Source organism: Dryobates pubescens, chromosome 19 (assembly GCF_014839835.1).
Source record: "Dryobates pubescens isolate bDryPub1 chromosome 19, bDryPub1.pri, whole genome shotgun sequence".
Lineage (NCBI taxonomy): Eukaryota > Metazoa > Chordata > Aves > Piciformes > Picidae > Dryobates > Dryobates pubescens.
The window spans coordinates 1,401,337-1,419,567 of record NC_071630.1 but is presented as its reverse complement, the minus strand read 5'-3'; the positions used below and the strand labels follow the sequence as shown (position 1 = coordinate 1,419,567).

The window sequence follows — 18,231 nt, the reverse complement described above, 5'->3', positions numbered from 1 at the left end:
GCAGGCAAGAGTCCCTGAGTGCAAGGATGCCCTGGCTCAGCACCACCCAGCGTTGCCCAGCATCTCCTAGCACAGGATGGCACCTTGCTGGGGTCTGGGATCACTCTAAGCACGTTCCCCTCTCCCTGGCTGTGCCAGCTGTCTGTGTTTGCCTGCTGCCATGCAGGGGAAGGTCTTCTCAGTGGACCCTCCTGCCCTGGGATTTTTGCCCAAACTACTCTTCTGGCTGCAGGCTGGGCCTGGAGCCATGTCCTCTCCCTGCTCTGCGGAGGGCAGGAGGCCAGCGCTTGGCTGCAGGCCTCCCTGCCTCCCTGCCTGCCTCCCGGAGCCACTGCATGCTCAGCATTCCTGCCGGGAGCTGGAGCAAGGCAGTGAGCTCAGACCAGAGCCTGCTGTGGGGACAGCCACGTGTGCTGGGCACACTCACAGCTCAGCCATTATCACCAGAAGCAGCTGAGGTGCCCCATCAAGGCCACAGGTTTGGAACTGAGCATCTGGCACCATCCTGGCTCTGGGCTCCTTGCCCCTCTGGCTGCACAGGTTTGGGGACACAGCCTGGGGGAGCCTGGGGGAGCCTGGGGGAGCCAGGGCGGTGCCACTGCAGCCTGAGCAGGTCTCCAGCTGGCTCATGGGCACCTGGCCATGCCAGGAACTGGTTGGCAGCACCTCTGAGCTCTGCAGGAAACCCTTCCCCATCAGGCTCAGGGTCACCCTACAGCAGCAGCAGGCTGGGGTGCAGACCTCACCCAGCCTGGCTCTCTCCATGGGGCAGAGCTGCCTGTCCCAGCACTTTGCCTGCCCATGGGGCTGGAGAAAGCAGGTGAGAACATTTCCAGAGTGGCCACAAGCCTGGGAAGTGTTGGCCAGTGCTGGGTGCTCTTCTCACCCAAAGGCTCTGGCCAGCAGCAGACACCCAGGCTGGCTTTGCAGCAAAGCCAGAAGGTCCAGATTGCAACTGCAACAGCTGCAGCCCAGCATGGGCCAAGCAGGGCAAGGAGCTGCAGGAGGGCACCAAGGGCTAGTCCAGACTCTCTGGCCACCATCCAGCTGGCCTGTAACTGCCCTCACCACCCTGGGAAGGTGGCAGGCAGCGTCTCCAACCATGGCTCAGCCTAGGGGCTGAATGTCCCCCGAGACCACCTCCCCTCGGGCAGCCATCGCCTCGGTGCAGCAGCAATCACCTCCCGCACCGCCTGGAGGAGTCACTCCCAAAGCATTCATGATTCACACGATTCCTGCAGCTCCTCGGGACCATCCCACACAGCCAGCAGGAAAGCTGAGCTCATGGACCAGCCCAGCTCAGCACAGGCAGCAGGGAGGCTGGCACAGCCCCACCATGGCGTGGGGTCAGCAGCCTGGGGACTCATGGCATCACGGAGCCGCCCAGGCTGGAGAAGCCCTTCCAGAGCACCCAGTGCAGTCATCAGCCTAGCACTGAGGAGTCCTCGACTGCAGCACATCCCTCAGCACCGCACCCACACGACTCTGACACCCCTCCAGGGATGAGGGCTGCACCACCTCACTGGGCAGCCCGGGACAGTGCCTGAGAGCCCTTGCTGGGAAGAAATTTGTCCTCGTATCCAACCTGAACCTCCCCTGGCACAGCTTGAGGCCACCCTTTGGAGTGTGTGGCCTGTCCTGGGTGCCCCTGCTCTGGCAGGGGGGTTGGACTGGATAATCTCTGGAGGTCCCTTACAACCCCCACCTCTGTGGTCCTCCGATTTCCTCTTGTCCTGTCTCCTGTTACTCGGGAGCAGAGCCCAACCCCCACCTGGCTCCAGCCTCCTCTCAGGGAGCTGCAGAAAGCAATGAGGTCTCCCCTCAGCCACTTCTCCAGAGCAGCAGGCACCCAGGTTTGTCTCCCAGAGAAAGTGCCCCTGCAGCAGGCACCAAGCCTTCAGCTCCCTCCCTGCAGAGGGAAACAACCAAGCCGTTGGGTGGAGGAAATGAGGGCAGCTGCGGGGGTCAGGAGGAAGTGGCTGTCATCATCTCCTGTCCCTGCAGCTCTCCCAGCCCGGATCCCACAGCCAGGCACGATAAAGCCGAGGGGAAATCACGTGCTGGGGAGCAAGTTGGACAGCCTGGAGGGTTCCAAGTGACCCCTGCTCCAGCAAGGGAGCAGGCACCCAGGGAGCCTCTGTGCACCCAGGACCAGCAGCTCCATGCTCACGCCATCTCCACACAGATGCAGGCAGCCCTCCTGACGCCACGAGCTGCACTCAGCTCCTGCAGCTGGCACCATGAGATGGTATCTCAGGAGCTTTGTCCTCATCTAGAGGTCCTCACAAGTCTTGTGAGGAGCAGCTGAGGGACCTGTTCAGTCTGGAGAGGAGGAGGCTGAGAGGAGACCTTTTGGCTCTCTGCAGCTCCCTGAGAGGAGGCTGGAGCCAGGTGGGGGTTGGGCTCGTCTCCCAAGAACAAGCAATAGGACAAGAGAAAATGACCTCAAGTTGCCCCAGGGGAGGTTTAGGTTGGACATGAGGAACAATTTCTCCCCCCAAAGGCTTGTCAAGGCGTGGCACAGGCTGCCCAGGGCAGTGGTGGAGTCCCCATCCCTGGAGGGGTTTCAAAGCCTTGGAGATATGGTGCTGAGGGCCATGGCTCAGTGGTGCCCTGGCAGTGCTGGGCTGAGGGTTGGATTTCATGATCTGAAAGGTCTCTTCCAACCAAAACCATTCTGTGATTCTGTGATCCTGCACCTTTTCTGCCTTTCTTGGTCCAAACTGGCTCCCACTGGGAAGGCTGTCTCTGGAGGGACACAGTGGCAGCCAGCCAGGCAGCCCAGGGGTGACACTGGTTGCTAAAAGCCACTGGAGGGGCAAAGGTAGCAGAGGGGGCACCTGACTGACAGTGTGAAGCCTGCTGCCTCCTCCCCACAAGGCATGCCCTCTGGGTCTCAGGATGAGGCAGGAGCAGATGCTGCTGGCCAGGCCCTCTCCCAGCCCTGCAGCACACATGTGGGTGCCACCAGCCCCAGGCCAGGGTTCCAGCCCCAGGGTTCCAGCCTCTCCAGTGCCCCTGCCTGTCCCTGCACTCTGCTTGCATGTGTGAGTCCCAGGGGTGAGTCAAGCTCCCTCCAGCACCACAGTGCCAGGGCCCCAGCACGGTGCCTACTGAGCAGTCCCAGCAGGTGGGTGCCAGGCTGGGAAGTGGCTGGGGAGGGCTGGCACAGCCTCTCTGCTGCCTGCCCTGCTTCCAGCCATCTGCAGGCGTGAAGGTGCAGGAGGATGGAGCTGCCTGCCAGGAAGCTCTCCCTGGCTCGGCTCCACCAGGCCAGCTTCCTTCCCCTCCACCCCAGCAGCACGTCATGGCTCAGCATGGGGGGCATGGAGGAGAGGTCTAAGCAAGGTCCCAGCCCTCTCTAGAGGGTCAGGCGTGGGTGGGATGCCCAGGACACTGCTGAGGACCCCCCCATGTCTGCAAAGGCTTGGGGTGCTGAGGTGCCAGCTCCCAACCTGTCCTGGTTGGGAGGTGTCCCTGCCCATGGCAGGGGGCTGGAACTGGATGATCATGAAGGTCCCTTCCAACCCAAACCATTCTGTGATTCCACGATTCTGTGACTGGGGACCACCCAGGATAGAGGCTGGTGCTCAGGACAGAGGGCAGCTTCACATGGCCTGGAGATGCCAACCTGGACTGGTTGGCAAGATGGGTGCCAGCTGCATGTCAGCACTCTGCTCACATGCAGTAGTTCCCCAGTGGTGTGTCCCCTGGAGAGGGTCCCCAGCTGAGTCACAGTGAGGGCAGCACCACAGGACCTTCTCCAAAGCACCACAGATCCTGGTGGCTCCATGTACCCTGGCCACCTCCAGCCCTGCTGCCCTCCCCTTGCTCCCAGCCCTTGCTGCTCCTTCTTCCCCACAAAGCCAGAGGAGCTTCCTCTCTTTGGGGAGAGGCCTTTTCTCTTTGCTTCCAGCTTTCCAGGCTGGGAACAGAGCCTGGAGGCTCCTTTATGGCACCCCCCAGTCCATGTGCCCCTGGCAGTGCCCAGGGCTGGGCACAGGCTGGCTCCATGCGAGCACAAGGGGAAGCAGAGTGCTGTGGGTGCTGGGCAGCAGGGATGTTCCCAGCTGCTGTGCAGCCCTGCCTGGAAAAGGAAACTTCACCCTGTCACAACAAAGCAGAGCAGCCAAGATCCTCCCAGCAGCACTCCCCTGGCTCCGAGCAGACGGACAGGGCAGGACAGAGCTCATCAGGAGGAGCTGCAGCCTTCCCCCTCCCACTACAGCCAGCAGGGGGGCATGGATGTTCCAGGGAAACAGGGCTGGCACCCAGGTGGGCATCCTTGCTGTGTCACTCTGTGTCCCTGGCAAAGGCTGGGAGACAAACCATGTGGCTGGAGAGGATGGGTTGGGTCTCCAGGGACACTCCTGAAGTCCCTGTGGCACTCACCGTGTCGGCACAGACACAGCTGGGCGCTGGCATGCTGATGTCTGAGGAGACAACTCCCCTAGCACGGCCATGCTCCAGCCTATGCAATCTCCTGGACACCTTCACCCCATCCACCGTGCTGGCAGCCCTCCATGCAGGCTTGCAGCCTGGCACAGGCTGGCTGGCAGCCTGGCACTGTGCCAGCTCCTGGGAGCTTGTTTTACAGGAGCTGGAAATTCAGGCCCGGGTGGTGCTGGGGACAGGCAGGGGCAGACTGACCTGCAGCAGCCCCCAGCAGGACCCTGCAAAGCAGGATGGGGTCCTGCAGCCAAGGGCTGACTCAGGCAGCATCCCCCCTTTTTATGGGCACCACTGTGGCCATGGGCATGTCCCCACCTGTGGGGCAAGAACCTCCCTGCAACCCACACGTGGAGGCTCCTGTGCCAAGTTCAGGTGACAAGGTGGTTCACACAGCTCCAAAATGGGGGTGCTTGGGGAAGACCCCCGTGGCTGGCTGTGCCACAGCTCCAGGGCAAGGAGCAGGCTGGCCCAGGGGAGCCACTGGTTTATGCTGGGGACACCAGGGCGTGTGGTGGGCACATCAACATTGATAGTGTGTGTGCAGGAGCCAGGGAGCACCTCTGCATCACCTACCTGTGCTCCTGCATGGACACTGCCCCTCAGGAAAGGTGTCCCACGGTGATCACCACCAGGGGGGAGCAGGGAGGGTGCCAGGACGCTGAGGTCCTCTCCCTGCTGGATGAGAAGGGGGGCACAGTTAAGAAGAGATCAGCTCCTGGAGAAGAACATGATCTGGAGAAGGCTGCTGAAGTGTCTGTCTGGTCTGCACAGGTGGCACCTCCAGAGGCCCTGGGCTTCAGCTGCCCAGATGAGGCCAGGGAAGTGATGCAGTTTTGCTTCCCAAGATGGATTTCCTCCAGAATGGCTCTTAAGGGTCTGGGGCGAATCTGTGCAAAGCTGGCACCTGCATGGTGCCCCTTCAGCAGGCCAGGGGGACTCCCACAGGAAGCACCAGGCAGGTCTGACCAGCTGAAGGGGGAAGAGAAAGCAAGGAGAGAAGCATCAGCACCCAAAGCCCTCAGGCCCTTCCCTCCACACTGAGAGAGGCCAAAGCAGCATCTTCCCTTTCCAGGAGGGGCTGGGGGAGACAACAGGGTTGGGGGAGACGTGCCCTGGGGTGCTCCTGGTCCCCAGGGAGGTAAGTCTGCAGCCAGCTTCCAGCACCAGAGCAATCTCCTTCCTGGCTGGTGGCGCAGAGAGCAGCAGGCCAGGCAGCAGGGGGTTAAAGCCCGAGGTGGGACTTGGTGAGCTGCTTCCTCCCAGCTAACAATAACAGAGCAGAGGAGAAGGGATGGACAGGGCTGGAGTGGGCTCTGCAGGGCCGGATAGCGATGGAGCAGCTGGGAGGAAGCCTCAGCACTATCTTCTGGCCCCACGTGGCTTCCTTGGCAGCCCTTGTGCTGCAGGGACCTGGATGTGCTTCCTCCTGAGCTGTGCTTCTCCTGCACCCCAGCTGCCTCCTGGCACTACACCCGCAGGGAGCTGCAGGTCCCCAGGCCATGCAGCCTGCCCAGCACCGCTGTACCCACCACCGTTGGCTTTGGCACGGTCACCCAGCCCAGTCCTGAGCCACAGGACTGCAATGCCACCCAGCACAGTGGTGTCCCCACCAGGACCATCCTGCTGCCCTGTCCCGCCCCGGCACAGTCAGTACCTGCCCCTTGGCAGCACGGAGACCTGCCTTGGCTGGAAGACTCTTGCTGAGGGGATCTCCAAGTCCTGGCTTAGGTCTCTGAAGTTCTGGCTGCCCCTGCTATGGTCCTTCCTCGTCCAGTGAAGCTCTGCTGCACCTGGAGCTGCTGCAGCCACCCCCTGGCCGCTGTCCCGGCGCTTCCTCACGGGCTGGGTGTTTGTGCCCTGCCTCCTGCCTGCTGCTCCACCTCCGCAGCCGTGTCAGGGAGCAGCCCTTTTCCGTTCCCAGCCTCCTGGCCCTCTCCTCCTGGGGTGGCCTTTGCCTTTCACAGGGGCTCTGCCTGCTGTGGGTTGCCAACATGGCCACGGCAGGTTGCCTCTCAAAAGGAGTCTTGCCGCCAGGACTCCTCATGTCCTCCCCACTCCCCTCCTGACCCACGGACCTGCCTGATCCCAGCTCCTGGTGCATCGAGTCTTTGCCGGTGGCTCTTGAGCTGCAAGCAGGCAGCTGGTGGAAGACCCTGGAAAATATGGCCCTTTCCCACCCCTGAAAGTCATCCCTGGAGCTTGGAGAGCTCCTGGGCTCCCCAGAGCAGAGATGTTTGCCACCGGATGCTACTCCACAGTGGCTGGTGGGGGCAATCCAATCTTCTCTGGGTGACAGCCTCCTCACCCATGGTCCCTGGAAGTCTCCAGATGTGTTCCCATGTGCTGTGTGGAACTGCTGGACCAGTGTCAGTGCTCTGGCCCAGCAGACACCTGCCCACCAGCTTCAGAACAGAGGTGGATCAGCTCCTGAAAACAGCTGGACCCTACCTCACCCTTGCTCTGCCCCATGCTGGATGAGGCAGCAGCAGTGGCATTTCAGGTGCCCCTTGGAGCAGTCAGGACACAGGGCATGATGAGGTCTGACAGTGTGCAGAGGCAGGGGAGTAGCCTGACACGGAGGGCAGAGCAGCCAAGGCAGCAGGAAACATCAGGCAGGGAGGAAGCTGGGAGATAATGGCTGTGGGAGGATGACGCCCGGAACTCTGACAGGGAAAACCAACACTTCTGGGCAGCTCCTGGGACCTGCCCAGCTGCCCCCTCGCTGGGGCTCCTGAGGAACACACCTCCTGGAGCACCTCAAGATGCTCAGGGACCCCCAGCCTCCAAGTTCCCATGGTGGGCACCATCTGTAGCAGCTGGGTTGCAGTGTGCTCCCTGGGATGAGCTTTGCCTTGCAGGGCTCCTGGGCAGCCACTGGCTCCATCTGCCACAGAGGTCCAGGCTGAGTCATCCTGCCCCAGCCTCCTGTTGGTCTGGCACTGCCACCAGCAACCTGCTGCTCCTGGGCTCTGCACAGCACCTGGCCTGCTGTCCCGTGTCCAAAGGCAAGGTCACCACCCTGGGCTTCCAAGGGGCTGATGCCCACAGTGCTTAAACCTCCAGCAGCCCTTGGGGCTTCTTCTCAGCCCCAGCAGGCAGGCTGCTAGCCCTGCCAGAGCAGACTTCAGCTGCAGAGCTTCCCATTGCTCCTGCCACATCCCGGGATACCTGCCCACCTGGTGGTGTCCCAGGGGGCTGGAGCATGATGCTCAGAGTTTTTCAGCCTCCTGAGGTCGGTAGAAGCTCACAGCCACAGCAGGTGGGCAACCACCCGGTGGCACCAACACCCCCAGCCAAGCTTTCAGCACCCCTGTTTCTCCCCATATTCCCAGGGGAATCCCCATCCTGTGAGGCTGGCAATGGCCATGGTGGGGCTATGAGCTGCCTGCAAGCAGTGGTGAGATCTCACACACAGCTCATCTCCCAGGATCCAGCCCGTGGCATGGGGCAGAAGTGAGAAACATGGAGAGATGGGCAGGGAGTCATCCCACAGGGACTGGCCACCTTTCATTTCTCTTGTGGAGGAGAACCTCTGCCAAGGGGCAGGGAGAGCTCCTGGTGGAGGCTTGGCTATGTCTCCAAGCCAGAACTGGGCTGATAAGAGGAGAGAAAATGGCCTCAAGTTGCACCACTTGGACATGAGGAACAATTTCTTTCCCCAAAGGGTTGTTAAGGCCTGGCCCAGGCTGCCCAGGGCAGTAGTGGAGGCTCCATCCCTGGAGGGGTTTTCAAATCCCTGGAGATGTGGTGCTGAGGGCCATGGCTCAGTGGTGCAGAACAGTCCCCCCAAGAAGCCTGCAGCAAAGACACCAAGCTCTGGGTGGAAGCATGGCAGAGGCTGGGCAGACCTGCTCTGGAGCCAGCTTGGTTTTGGCAGGGACCATCTCCAGGCCAGGGCAGAGCCAGCCTCAGCAGGTCACCAGAGCCAGGAGGAGGCACAGGTACCAAGTGGCTTTATTGATCAGCAAGATGAAGGCAGGGGTCACAGGCTGCCCTGCACACTTGCTGGAGGCACAGACAGGTCCCTTGCAGCCCCAGAGGCAAGTCCTCTGGTCACCAAGGAATGGCTTTACCTTCCCAGTTGAGCAGAGCCCCACAGTGCTTCTCAGAGAGGGTGGGCAGCACAGACAGCAGCCCCTGCACGCTGGTGTCCACCGGCAGGTCAGCCTGCAATGGGCACCAGTGAGGGCCAGGACCCAGACCCCACCACCCTTACCAAGACCCCAACATCATTCCTGGGCACCCACCAGCACCCACTCAGCTCCTGCACATCACCTTCCACCTGAATCATAGATTCACAGAATTGGTTGGGCTGGAAGGGACCTCAAAGTTCATCCAGCTCCAACCCCCTGCCATGGGCAGGGACCCCTCCCCCCAGCCCAGGCTGCTCAAGGCCTCATCCAGCCTGGCCTGGAACACCTCCAGGGAGGGGGCAGGCACAACCTCCCTGGGCAACCTGTGCCAGTGTCTGCCCACCCTCACTGCCAAGATTTTCTTCCTCATCTCCAGTCTCAATCTTTCCTCTCCCAGCTCAAAGCCAGTCCCTCATCCTGGCATTCCCAGGCCTTATCCAAAGTCCCCAGCTCTCCTGGAGCCCTTTCAGGTACTGGAAGGATGCTCTAAGGTCCCCCTGGAGCCTTCTATTCTGCAGAGTGAGCACCAGTCATGGGCAGGAGGAAGGTCCACACACCAGGTTCCCCTCCCACTACTGCCTCACAGTGAGGGAGAAAAAGCAATGCAGAGAGCCATGGGAGGTGGGACAGGTCCCTTACACGGGAGGGTGGTTGGGTATCTCCATGCTCACTGATGGAGGTGCCTTGGGCCGGGAAGCCAGCTCCAGGCTTAACCCAACAGGACACATGAGACATCCCTGCTGCAAGCCAGGGTGGCTGCAGGGACCACCCCAACCCTGTAACAGGGACCCTGCAGGATGAGGGGAGAGCTTTTACAGGAAGGGGACAGGATGGGATGGTGCTGCTCCTTTCCTCCCTGCTGTCACAGTCAGGTTCTCTGCATATCTCCAGGCTTCCCAAAGCCCTTTCCCCCTGTTCAGGCCTTCTGCTCAGCCTGGGTGTGTGCTGATGCTATGGCCCAGGCAGCACCCACGCCTTCTGCAGTGGCCCAGCAAAGACATGGGCAGCTCGTTCTCAGATGGCTCCTCGCTCCCAAAAGCCACACCCACCACCTCAGGCACTTCCTCTGCAAGTTTGTAGTGCCACCCATGGGTTCCCCTCTGGACCTGCTCAGCTGGAACCCACCTCCTGGCTGCCCATGTCGGTTTTCACCCAGCCGGGGTGAAGTGCCACGCAGAGGATGCCAGCGTCCCTGTAGGTCAGAGACTGGCATTTTGTGAGCATGTTGAGGGCAGCCTGGGGGAAGAAGGAGACATCAGCCATGGGCAGAAGAAAGCCCCACACACAAGGGACCCTCCTCCCCCCCCCCTCCGTTGCTGCCTCCTGGTGAGGTCTCTTCAAGAGACCTGCCCTAGGTGGGCAGCAGCTGGGCAAGGGAATGCCCAGGGAGCTCAGACAGGGATCAGCATGGGTCTGTCCCTCCACCCCAGCTGCTTCCTTGATCTCAGGCCTGGCAAGCAGCAGCTCTGACTCCCATGAGCTGAGGAGCACAGGCAGGTCCCCAGCCTCCATACCTTGCTGCAACGGTAGGAGATGACAGGCTTGAAGAAGGTCTCAGGGGTCTTCGTGATGGACCCCAGGACAGAGGAGATGTTGATGATGGCTGCCTTGCTGCAGCTCAGGCCTTTTTCTGTGCTCTCTTGGGCAGCCTTCTTCAACAGGGGCAGGAAGGCCTGGGGAGAAGCAGCCTTGTGGGAGAACTGTGCCTTCAGCCTGCTCCACTCCAGCCCAGCCTGCCTATGGCAGGGAGGATGAGGAGGACCAGCAGGAAGCTGAGAGAGCCAGGGTGTCGTGCTGCAGTGCCCCAGTACAATGCAAGGGGGCTTGGGATGGGAGAGCAGCCAGAGCACTGCCCCTCCCTCCCTCCCTCCCTCCCTCCCTCAGCCCTGGGAAGCTTGGAAAAAGCTCTCTGCAATCTCCAGCAAGCCCATGGATGGACTTGGCCAAAGTCCCCTTCTGTGGTGAGCTCCATTTCAGAGCTTCATCCACACCTGGGACATCAGCATTGGCCCCACGGTATTGGTCTGGTAGATCCTTATCATGTCATCGGCGCCCACGGTGTCCAGCGAGGCCGTGGGGGTGTAGATGCCGGCGTTGTTTATCAGCAAGTTCAGGCCCAGGCCGTTCAGCTTCCTCTCCACCACCTTCACCGCAGCAGCGACAGCGGAGGGGTCTGCGACATCTGCAGTGGGACAGAGGAGGGCTGAGCGCCGGAGGTCCGCCCGTGGGGCCTGGGGGGAAGAGCAAGCGGAGGAGGAGGCTGAGGCGCAGGCGCGCTCCCAGATGCGGCCGCCAGGTGGCACTGTGCAACCTCAGCCCCGCACCGCCTCCGCCGCCGCCTCCGCCCGCAGCCCAAGGACCCCGCCCCGGGGCAGCGCCCCCGGCTGCAGACAGCAGCCACCCCCATGCGGGGTCCCAGCAGCCACGGCCTCCCGTGCGGGGGCCAGGTCCACGCCTGTGACAGCTCTGGGGAACCCAGGATTGTCTCTGGGGGCACAGTCCCCACAGGGGCTGTGCTGGGACAGGCTGCAGGATGGCTCTGCAGGCTCCCACAGCTCCTCACCAGGGCCTGCGTTCATCTCATGCTATTTCCATGGGAGCTGCCTTCCTCCCGCAGCCCTCCTGGCCCCACTGGCATTCGGGATCAAGGAAGCTCATCTGCATGGCACAGCAAGGCTGTGGTGACTCAGCTGGGGAAGCTGGAGGTCACCCAAGATGGGGACCAAGAACCTCCTGGTCCTGTGGCCACAGAACAAGGAGGCTCCAGGGAACGCAGCACTGGGGCTGAGCCAGGGCTGGAGAAGCCGGGCTTTTGGCAGCACCGTTTGAGCCAGCACTGAAGAACTGGATCCCCATATGGGGCCTGAAGGCAGGGAGGGAAGGACAAATGGTGCAAGTGTGGCCAGCAGGCACAAATTCACCATCTCAGGGACACCTACCCAGCTTCACAAGAACCAGGTTTGGGTGTCTGGATGCCAGATCTCTCAGCCCCTACAAAAGAGACATGAAACAATCAGCGTGAGGTGGAGGTGATGCCAAGCATCATCCTGGGCCACCAGCAGTGGTGCACCCGGAGGGAAACATCTCCCAGCTGTTACTCAGCTCTTGTGGATGGTTGGACTGGGCCCCTGCCCAGCTTCTCAGGCCTCTTCTAGGCTCCACAAAGCAATGTACTCAGAGAGTGGCAGGGCCACAACTGCAACATGGCCACGCTCCCAAAGGGCCTATGTGGACACCCCAGGTGGAGCCACAGCAAGGGAGGAGACCCAACTGCCAAGAACCAGCTCACCTGGGAAATTATTCAGACTGGCCAGGGATTTGTCCAGGAGAGTCTCCCTGAGGTTGTGCTGGTAACAGAATCTATTGGGATGTGTACATCCATTGGCCTGGCACTTCACAATTTCAGTTACCAACAGGCATTAATTGTCTTTGGGCACCATCCAAGATGGTGGAAATTGGCCTTGTTCTCACCAAGAAGCAACGAGAACCAAATGCTGCCAGAGGTGAAGCTGAAGAGCCTGCCCTAGCAGGCAAACCCACACCTGGGCCTTGCACCTGGCCCAGGGCAACCAGCACTCCAAGAACCCTGCACCAGAGGCAGAAAGCAGAAAAGCCCCAAGAGAACTGAATCCCAGCAGAGCTGCACTGCTAGAGCCTGTGAACTGGCCATGAGAGGAGAGAGGCCCTTTAGCCCTCTGTGAGCCAAGAACCAGCCACACAGCCCATGAACCGGGAAGAAACTGCTGGAATTATGATTACAGACCCCACAAGGATCCCAGACAAAGTAGCCAGCTGTGAGTAAGCAGCCAGTTTGCTACAGAATGCCCCTCGTGGGGAACTGCAGATCCTGGCATCTCTGTTTCCAGTGTAAATCACTCAGATTTGTGCTTCAATTGCTCAAACTGCCTTATATGCCTTGTCTGTGGAAGATGCTGCCCACAACCAAGTAACAGAACCTGAATGCACTTTGTAAATAGGTTACAGCAGTGCCTGAAGACAGCACCCCCAGAAAGATTAAATGTAAAATAGATCTGTAGTTTATTACAGAGATGAGGAAGAAAATCTTGGCACTGAGGGTGGGGAGACAGTGGCACAGGTTGCCCAGGGAGGCTGTGATGCCTCCTCCCTGCAAGGCCAGGCTGGATGAGGCTCTGCTCTGCTGAGCTATTTCATTTTCAGCTGTTCTCTGGGATCCCAGATGCACAAAGGATGTTAAGGTCCCATCAGGTGAGTCAGCACTGTTGCTTCAGCTCCATTGTTCCTGTGGTTCCTGTGAGGAGTGCAGACAAAACATCTCCAATGAGCAACCAGAGAGCAGGGATGGTGTCAGCCTGGTGAGGGAGGCTGAGGGACATTCAGCACACCTTGCCCTGCATGGCCACACTACTGGTGAGGAGGCAGGGGAACCGTGCCTGGCCTAGCCCTGGGCTGTGCAGGCTGTGGCTGTGTGTTGATCTGCTCCTACTCTGGGTGTTCACACACTCTGTGGTGACAGCCTGGGCCTGAGGACACCTGGCCACACAGGGACACCATCCTAGGCTGCTGTCATCTTCTCCTCCAAGGATCCCTGGATCCAGTGCTGGCAGGTTGCCATGGCCTCTGTGCCCTGCCCTGCCCATGCCTGGCTCTGGAGGCCCCACAGCCATGGGCACAGGGAAGCAGCCTTCAGAACTGTCTGTGCAGCTCCTGCCTTTCCTTAGAGGAAGAGTCACAGTGGTGGGGCCTGGTCCTGCTGACCCTTCCCTGCACAGCTCAGGACCTTCTCTGTCCCCTTGATGGCCTTCCCCTCACAGAATGGTTTTCGGTGGAAGAGACCTTTGAGGTCCTCAAGTTCCACTGTGAACCCAGCACTGCCAGGCCACCAGTAAGACACAGCCCTCAGCACCAGATCTCCACTCCTCTGAAACTCCACCAGTGCAGGCAGTTTCTGGTGTTGACACCGCTTGAGTTCAAGAAATTTGTCCTCATGTCCAACCTAAACCTCCCATGGTACAACCTGAGGCCATTTCCTCTCATCCTTTTAGTGACAGGACACTAAGCAATGGATTGAAACTGACCCAGCAGGGAGCCCAGCTGGTGCCCAGCTATCTTTTTTGGAGCTTTGCATCCATGCACCTTGTCAACATGTCCTGGGCCACCTGGAGGAGGCAGCACTGTGCCAGCAGCACCTGGGGCATGGATTGTTGATTTTTCTCCCCCGATTCAGGGGCCATTGGGTGATGAATGAAGGCACAAACCCTGTTGCCATATAGCAATGAGATTCCAGAAATGCAGAGAATCTCAGAAGTCCTCCCAGAAGTCCTTTATTGCTGCATTGTGGATCCCCCAGCATTAGAGTGTGGAGGATTGGCTGGTTACTAAAGGACATAAGAATGAGCTGACTGAGAATGATTTAGCAAAGCATAGGACATAGCTGGTTTAGCTGACAGAGCATGACTTGGCAAAGCATGGGGTTTAGGTTCATGAGGAACTTAGCTCACAGAAAGAGGAACTTGTGGTTAGCTTAGCAGGCTGTAAAAACCACAGGGGATAGGCTTGACATTTAACATGTAACCAATAGTATGATAAGGATTTGAATGTATGAATGAGCTCTCCTATATAACCTGTGTGATTTTGAATAAAGTTTGAAGCTTGCTTATCAATCATATTGATTGTATTGTCAAGTCTTCCTGCACTGTGACATTACAGAGTCTCAGAGTGCCACTTACAGCAGAAGTCCCAGATGCCCTTAACAGATGAAGCAGCTAACACAAGTCCTGAGGATATCCCTCACAGCAACCCTACACCAAAGCCCTAGCCAGCAGCAGCTATCTAACAGAAGCAGAAGTCCCTAGCAGCCCCCACCCCAATCTACCTTACAGCTCGCAGTGGCTGTTTCCATACTCTTTGTTATCAGTCCCTTAACCAGTAAAACCCAAGCACACATATGAGCTGAAATCTTTTCCCAATGCGAGGTACCAGCGTGTGCCAATCCAAGGGTGCCAACACGAGGATGTTGTTCTTGGCACATGGAATGTTACTGGTTTGCTCTACACAGAATCTAAGGAATTGGTGAGCTATGCCAGATTACACCCATCCCTGGAAGGGCTGAAAAGAACCCCAGCCCTCAGGTGGACAAAGAAACCTGACCTAGGTGGGCAGGGAGAGACTGGGTCCCAACTCCCATGGAGAGGGGTCCCTGGAGTCAAGGTCTATTCCACTCTGTATTCCTGCCCAGCAAGCCTCTCTTGCTCCTGCACCTCACCTGTCTATTTGGCACACTGTCTATTTGGCACATATTCATTGCATTTCATTGTAGATTGTCGTTTTGCTTGTAAATACAGCTTTCACTTGCTTAACCGAGCTGTCTCGCAAATGTCATGTTGGGGGAAATTTTAACCCACCACACTGCTTCCACACTTCTAAGGGCTTTATCCAAAAACAATCCACATTTTCAGCAAGGGAATCCAACGCCAGCTGGGCCTGGGTTTGCACATTTTTCAATTTACCCTTTTCCTTATACCTTTGTAACTCTCCCCCTTACTCAGATGCTAGATACATTTTGTTAAACTTACCTTTTGCACTTCCAAAGTGATTCCAGACTGTTTGTCATTTCACCTCTCCTTTCCACTGCCTAATTTGCTTTTACCCTACCAGGCAAAAAAGGGAGAGGAGAGGCAATCTAAATCTGTTGCATTTGGGCTTTTGGATGCTGGGAAAGCTTAAACTATAACATAAGCTAAGGAATCATGCACTCTGCAGGTGTCCAGCAGCAGCCTTCAGAACAGTGGCTGAACAGTGGATGTGGCAGAGAAAGCCAAAGAGGACTGGCCTCTGATAAAGGTGGGCGGGCACCCAGACAGGACCTCTGTCCTGGAGTCCAAAGAGCTGGGGAGGTGGTGCCAGGAGTCAAGTGAGCACAAACCCTGCATGGGTGGGGTGGCCATGGCCATGCTATAAAGAAGCACCAGGGAGCTGAGCACACAGCAGCAGCTGGGGCAGAGGCAGCAGCAGCAGCAGCATGGGAGAACTTCGCATCCACTCCGTGCTGGTGACCGGCGCCAACCGGGGCATCGGCCTGGGGCTCGTCCAGCACTTCCTGGGGATGCCAACCCCACCCAAGTGGGTCTTTGCGGGGTGCAGGGACCCCAAGGGGCAGAGAGCACAGGTGAGGCTGGGCTGGGACGCACTGGACAGGGCCGGGGATGGCAGCTGGGGGACTGGGCAGCAGCTGCAGCAGGGAGGGGGCTTGCAAAGGGCTGGGGGTGCAGCTGGGCACCCATGGCACAGGGCACTGTGCTGGGCTGGCTGTGGGACCAGCCGGGCAGGGGCTGTGAGGAGGGGACAGTGGTACATGGGAGGAGCCTCTGCACAGCCCCTACTGCCTCTGCATGCCCACACAGTTCCCTCTCTGCAGGACTTACAGAAGTTGGCCTCCAAGCACCCCAACCTGGTCATCATCCCTCTCGGTAGGTGCCGCGCGGTGGGAGTCCCTCACCTTGGCTCCTCTGCCCAGTGCCCAGGAGGGAGCTGTGCCAACACGCAGGTGCCTGCAGGGACACCAGGCACTGCCATCCCTCCTGCCTGTGGCCAGCCCCAAGGGAACATCCCCAGGGGGTCACAGAGGACCCCATAGCAGCAGGGGGCTGTGGGCTCTGACCTGCCCTGTGTTGGCTCTGCAGAAGTCTCCAACCCTGGCAGCATCAAGGCAGCTGCAGCCACAGTCGAGAAGCACCTGGGGGGCTCAGGGCTGACCCTGCTCATCAACAATGCTGGGATTATCAAGATTAATTCATTAGCAAATGAGACCCTGGAGGACATGAGGCAGATTTACACCACCAACACCATTGGGCCCCTGCTGATGGGCCAGGTGAGAGCCTCACCCAGGCTGGGCTGTCCCAGAGGAGCATAAAGTACAGGTGGGAGAGGGTCCTGCCTCTGCCTCAGGTTGTGGAGCTGCAACCTAGAGCTCAGGAGCCTGTGGGGCTGCTTTTTGCCTCCATTTCCTCTTCTCTCCCCCAAGGCATTCCTGCCCTTGCTGAAGAAGGCTGCCCAGGGGAGCCCAGGCTCACCACTGAGCTGCAGCAAGGCAGCCATAGTCAACATGTCCAGCATTGGTGGCTCCATCACTTCTCAGTTCGCTTGGGATGTGATGCAGATTGTCTCCTACCGCTGCAGCAAGGTACCCCCAGGCCATGCTGAGCACAGATTTGCTGCCCCTGTCCTGGCATCTGGACATGGCCCCCTGCAGCCAGCCTTGCCCTGCCCCCAGCAGCCTCTCCTGTGTCCCCACAGGCTGCTCTCAACATGCTGACCAAGTGCCAGTCCCTGGGGTACCGGGAGCACGGCATCCTCTGCGTTGCTCTGCACCCTGGCTGGGTGCAAACTGACATGGGGAGTGCTGCTGGGCACCAGGTATGAGCCTCACCATGGCAGTGCCCTCAACGCTGCTGCTCTGGGCCCCTGTTTTGACCTCCCTGCCTGACCCTGGGTTCCTGGTGCCCCCAGTCCCCTGGGCCTCAAGCATGGGCCTGGCGTTCTCCTCTCAGCCCAAGGGTCTACGTCCCCTGGCCACAGCTGCCCCTGAGCAGCCCTGAGCCAGGCCTGGGCATGAGCTGACCATGCCCCTCTGCCCCACAGCCCCCAGTGACAGTGGATGCCAGCGTGCAAGGGATGCTGAAGGTGCTCTCCTCCCTCTCTGAGAAGGACACTGGCACCTTCCTGGACTGGGAAGGGAAGGTGTTGCCCTGGTGAGATGCCAGCCCAGCCTGCTGGCAGTGGGACCCTGTGCTGCTGCTCCCTGTGCCAACACCTCAATAAACCTCTGCCTGCAAGCCACAGCCTCTGTGCTCTGCCCTGTCCTTGCCTGGCTCCGGAGCCCCCATGGCCATGGGCACAGGGAAGCAGCCTTCAGAGCTGGCTGTGCAGCCACTGCCTTCCCTTAGAGGAAGATCCAGAGTGGTGGGGCCTGGTCCTGCTGACTCTTCCCTGCACAGCACAGGACCTTCTGTGTCCCCATCACAGGCTCACAGGATGTTCGGGGTTGGAAGGGACCTCTGGAGAGCTTGCATTCCAACCCCCCTGCCAGAGCAGGATCATAGAATCCAGCATAGGTGGCACAGGAACACATCCAGACAGGGCTGGAAAGTCTTCAGAGGTGAAGACTCCACAACCTCTCTGAGCAGCCTGTTGCAGGGCTCTGTGACCATTACAGTAAAGTAATACTGGAGCTGACAGGGTCTGGTCTTGGGAGTAAAGACTGAAGCAAAGAAGGTATTCAGCAGCTCTGCCTTCTCTGCATCCCCAGTTCTCAGGGCTTCACCGAGGCAGAACCAAAGGCTGCTCACAAGATCCCCTTGTCGTGGATTCACAGAATGGGTTTGGGTGGAAGAGACCTTTGTGGTGCTCAAGTCCCATAGTGAACCCAGCACTGCCAGGGCACCACTAACCCATGGCCCTCAGCACCACATCTCCACTTCTCTGAAACCCTCCCAGGCATGGAGACCCCACCTGGGCAGCCTGTTCCAGGTCTTGTTGACCCTCAAAGGGAAGATATTATTCCTTATGTCCAACCTAAACCTCTCCTGGAATAAGATGGGGCCATTTCCTCTCATCCTGTCACTTGCTACCTGGGAGAAGAGACCAACCCCTCTGGACTGCAATCTCC

At 59.2% G+C, this 18,231-nt stretch overlaps 3 protein-coding genes across 3 annotated transcripts in view; 1 reads left to right on the top strand and 2 right to left on the bottom strand.

The window, feature by feature from the left end:
* Positions 1 to 5,119, bottom strand: part of RIPOR1 (RHO family interacting cell polarization regulator 1) — a 42,500-nt gene extending 37,381 nt beyond the window's left edge. Inside the window, exon 1 of the mRNA XM_054169939.1 lies at positions 5,026 to 5,119. The gene's annotated coding sequence lies outside the window, so the exon portion shown is untranslated. The remainder of the gene's footprint in view (positions 1 to 5,025) is intronic.
* A 3,079-nt stretch (positions 5,120 to 8,198) lies between these two features.
* Positions 8,199 to 10,742, bottom strand: LOC104303036 (C-factor). Its single transcript, XM_009903611.2, has 4 exons — positions 10,577 to 10,742; positions 10,100 to 10,258; positions 9,711 to 9,821; positions 8,199 to 8,619 (listed from the first exon to the last, which is right to left on the bottom strand). The coding sequence occupies exons 1-4, from the start codon at positions 10,625 to 10,627 to the stop codon at positions 8,506 to 8,508; spliced, it is 435 nt and encodes a 144-aa protein (XP_009901913.2). The 5' UTR covers positions 10,628 to 10,742; the 3' UTR covers positions 8,199 to 8,505.
* Positions 10,743 to 15,509: 4,767 nt separating this feature from the next.
* Positions 15,510 to 17,393, top strand: LOC104308658 (C-factor). Its single transcript, XM_054170252.1, has 6 exons — positions 15,510 to 15,732; positions 15,982 to 16,033; positions 16,247 to 16,434; positions 16,588 to 16,746; positions 16,860 to 16,979; positions 17,205 to 17,393. The coding sequence occupies exons 1-6, from the start codon at positions 15,586 to 15,588 to the stop codon at positions 17,316 to 17,318; spliced, it is 780 nt and encodes a 259-aa protein (XP_054026227.1). The 5' UTR covers positions 15,510 to 15,585; the 3' UTR covers positions 17,319 to 17,393.
* The last annotated feature ends 838 nt before the right edge of the window (positions 17,394 to 18,231 follow it).

What these genes read in the sequence shown, in the direction of transcription:
- LOC104308658 (XM_054170252.1), top strand. Translation starts at nt 15,586, where the DNA reads ATGGGAGAACTTCGCATCCACTCCGTGCTGGTGACCGGCGCCAACCGG. An exon ending in CCAAGGGGCAGAGAGCACAG is followed by an intron (nt 15,733 to 15,981) that starts GTGAGGCTGGGC and finishes CCCTCTCTGCAG; the next exon opens with GACTTACAGAAGTTGGCCTC. An exon ending in CCTGGTCATCATCCCTCTCG is followed by an intron (nt 16,034 to 16,246) that starts GTAGGTGCCGCG and finishes TTGGCTCTGCAG; the next exon opens with AAGTCTCCAACCCTGGCAGC.
- LOC104303036 (XM_009903611.2), bottom strand. Translation starts at nt 10,627, where the DNA reads ATGATAAGGATCTACCAGACCAATACCGTGGGGCCAATGCTGATGTCC. An exon ending in GGCCAATGCTGATGTCCCAG is followed by an intron (nt 10,259 to 10,576) that starts GTGTGGATGAAG and finishes GCTTCTCCCCAG; the next exon opens with GCCTTCCTGCCCCTGTTGAA. An exon ending in TCTCCTACCGTTGCAGCAAG is followed by an intron (nt 9,822 to 10,099) that starts GTATGGAGGCTG and finishes TTCTTCCCCCAG; the next exon opens with GCTGCCCTCAACATGCTCAC.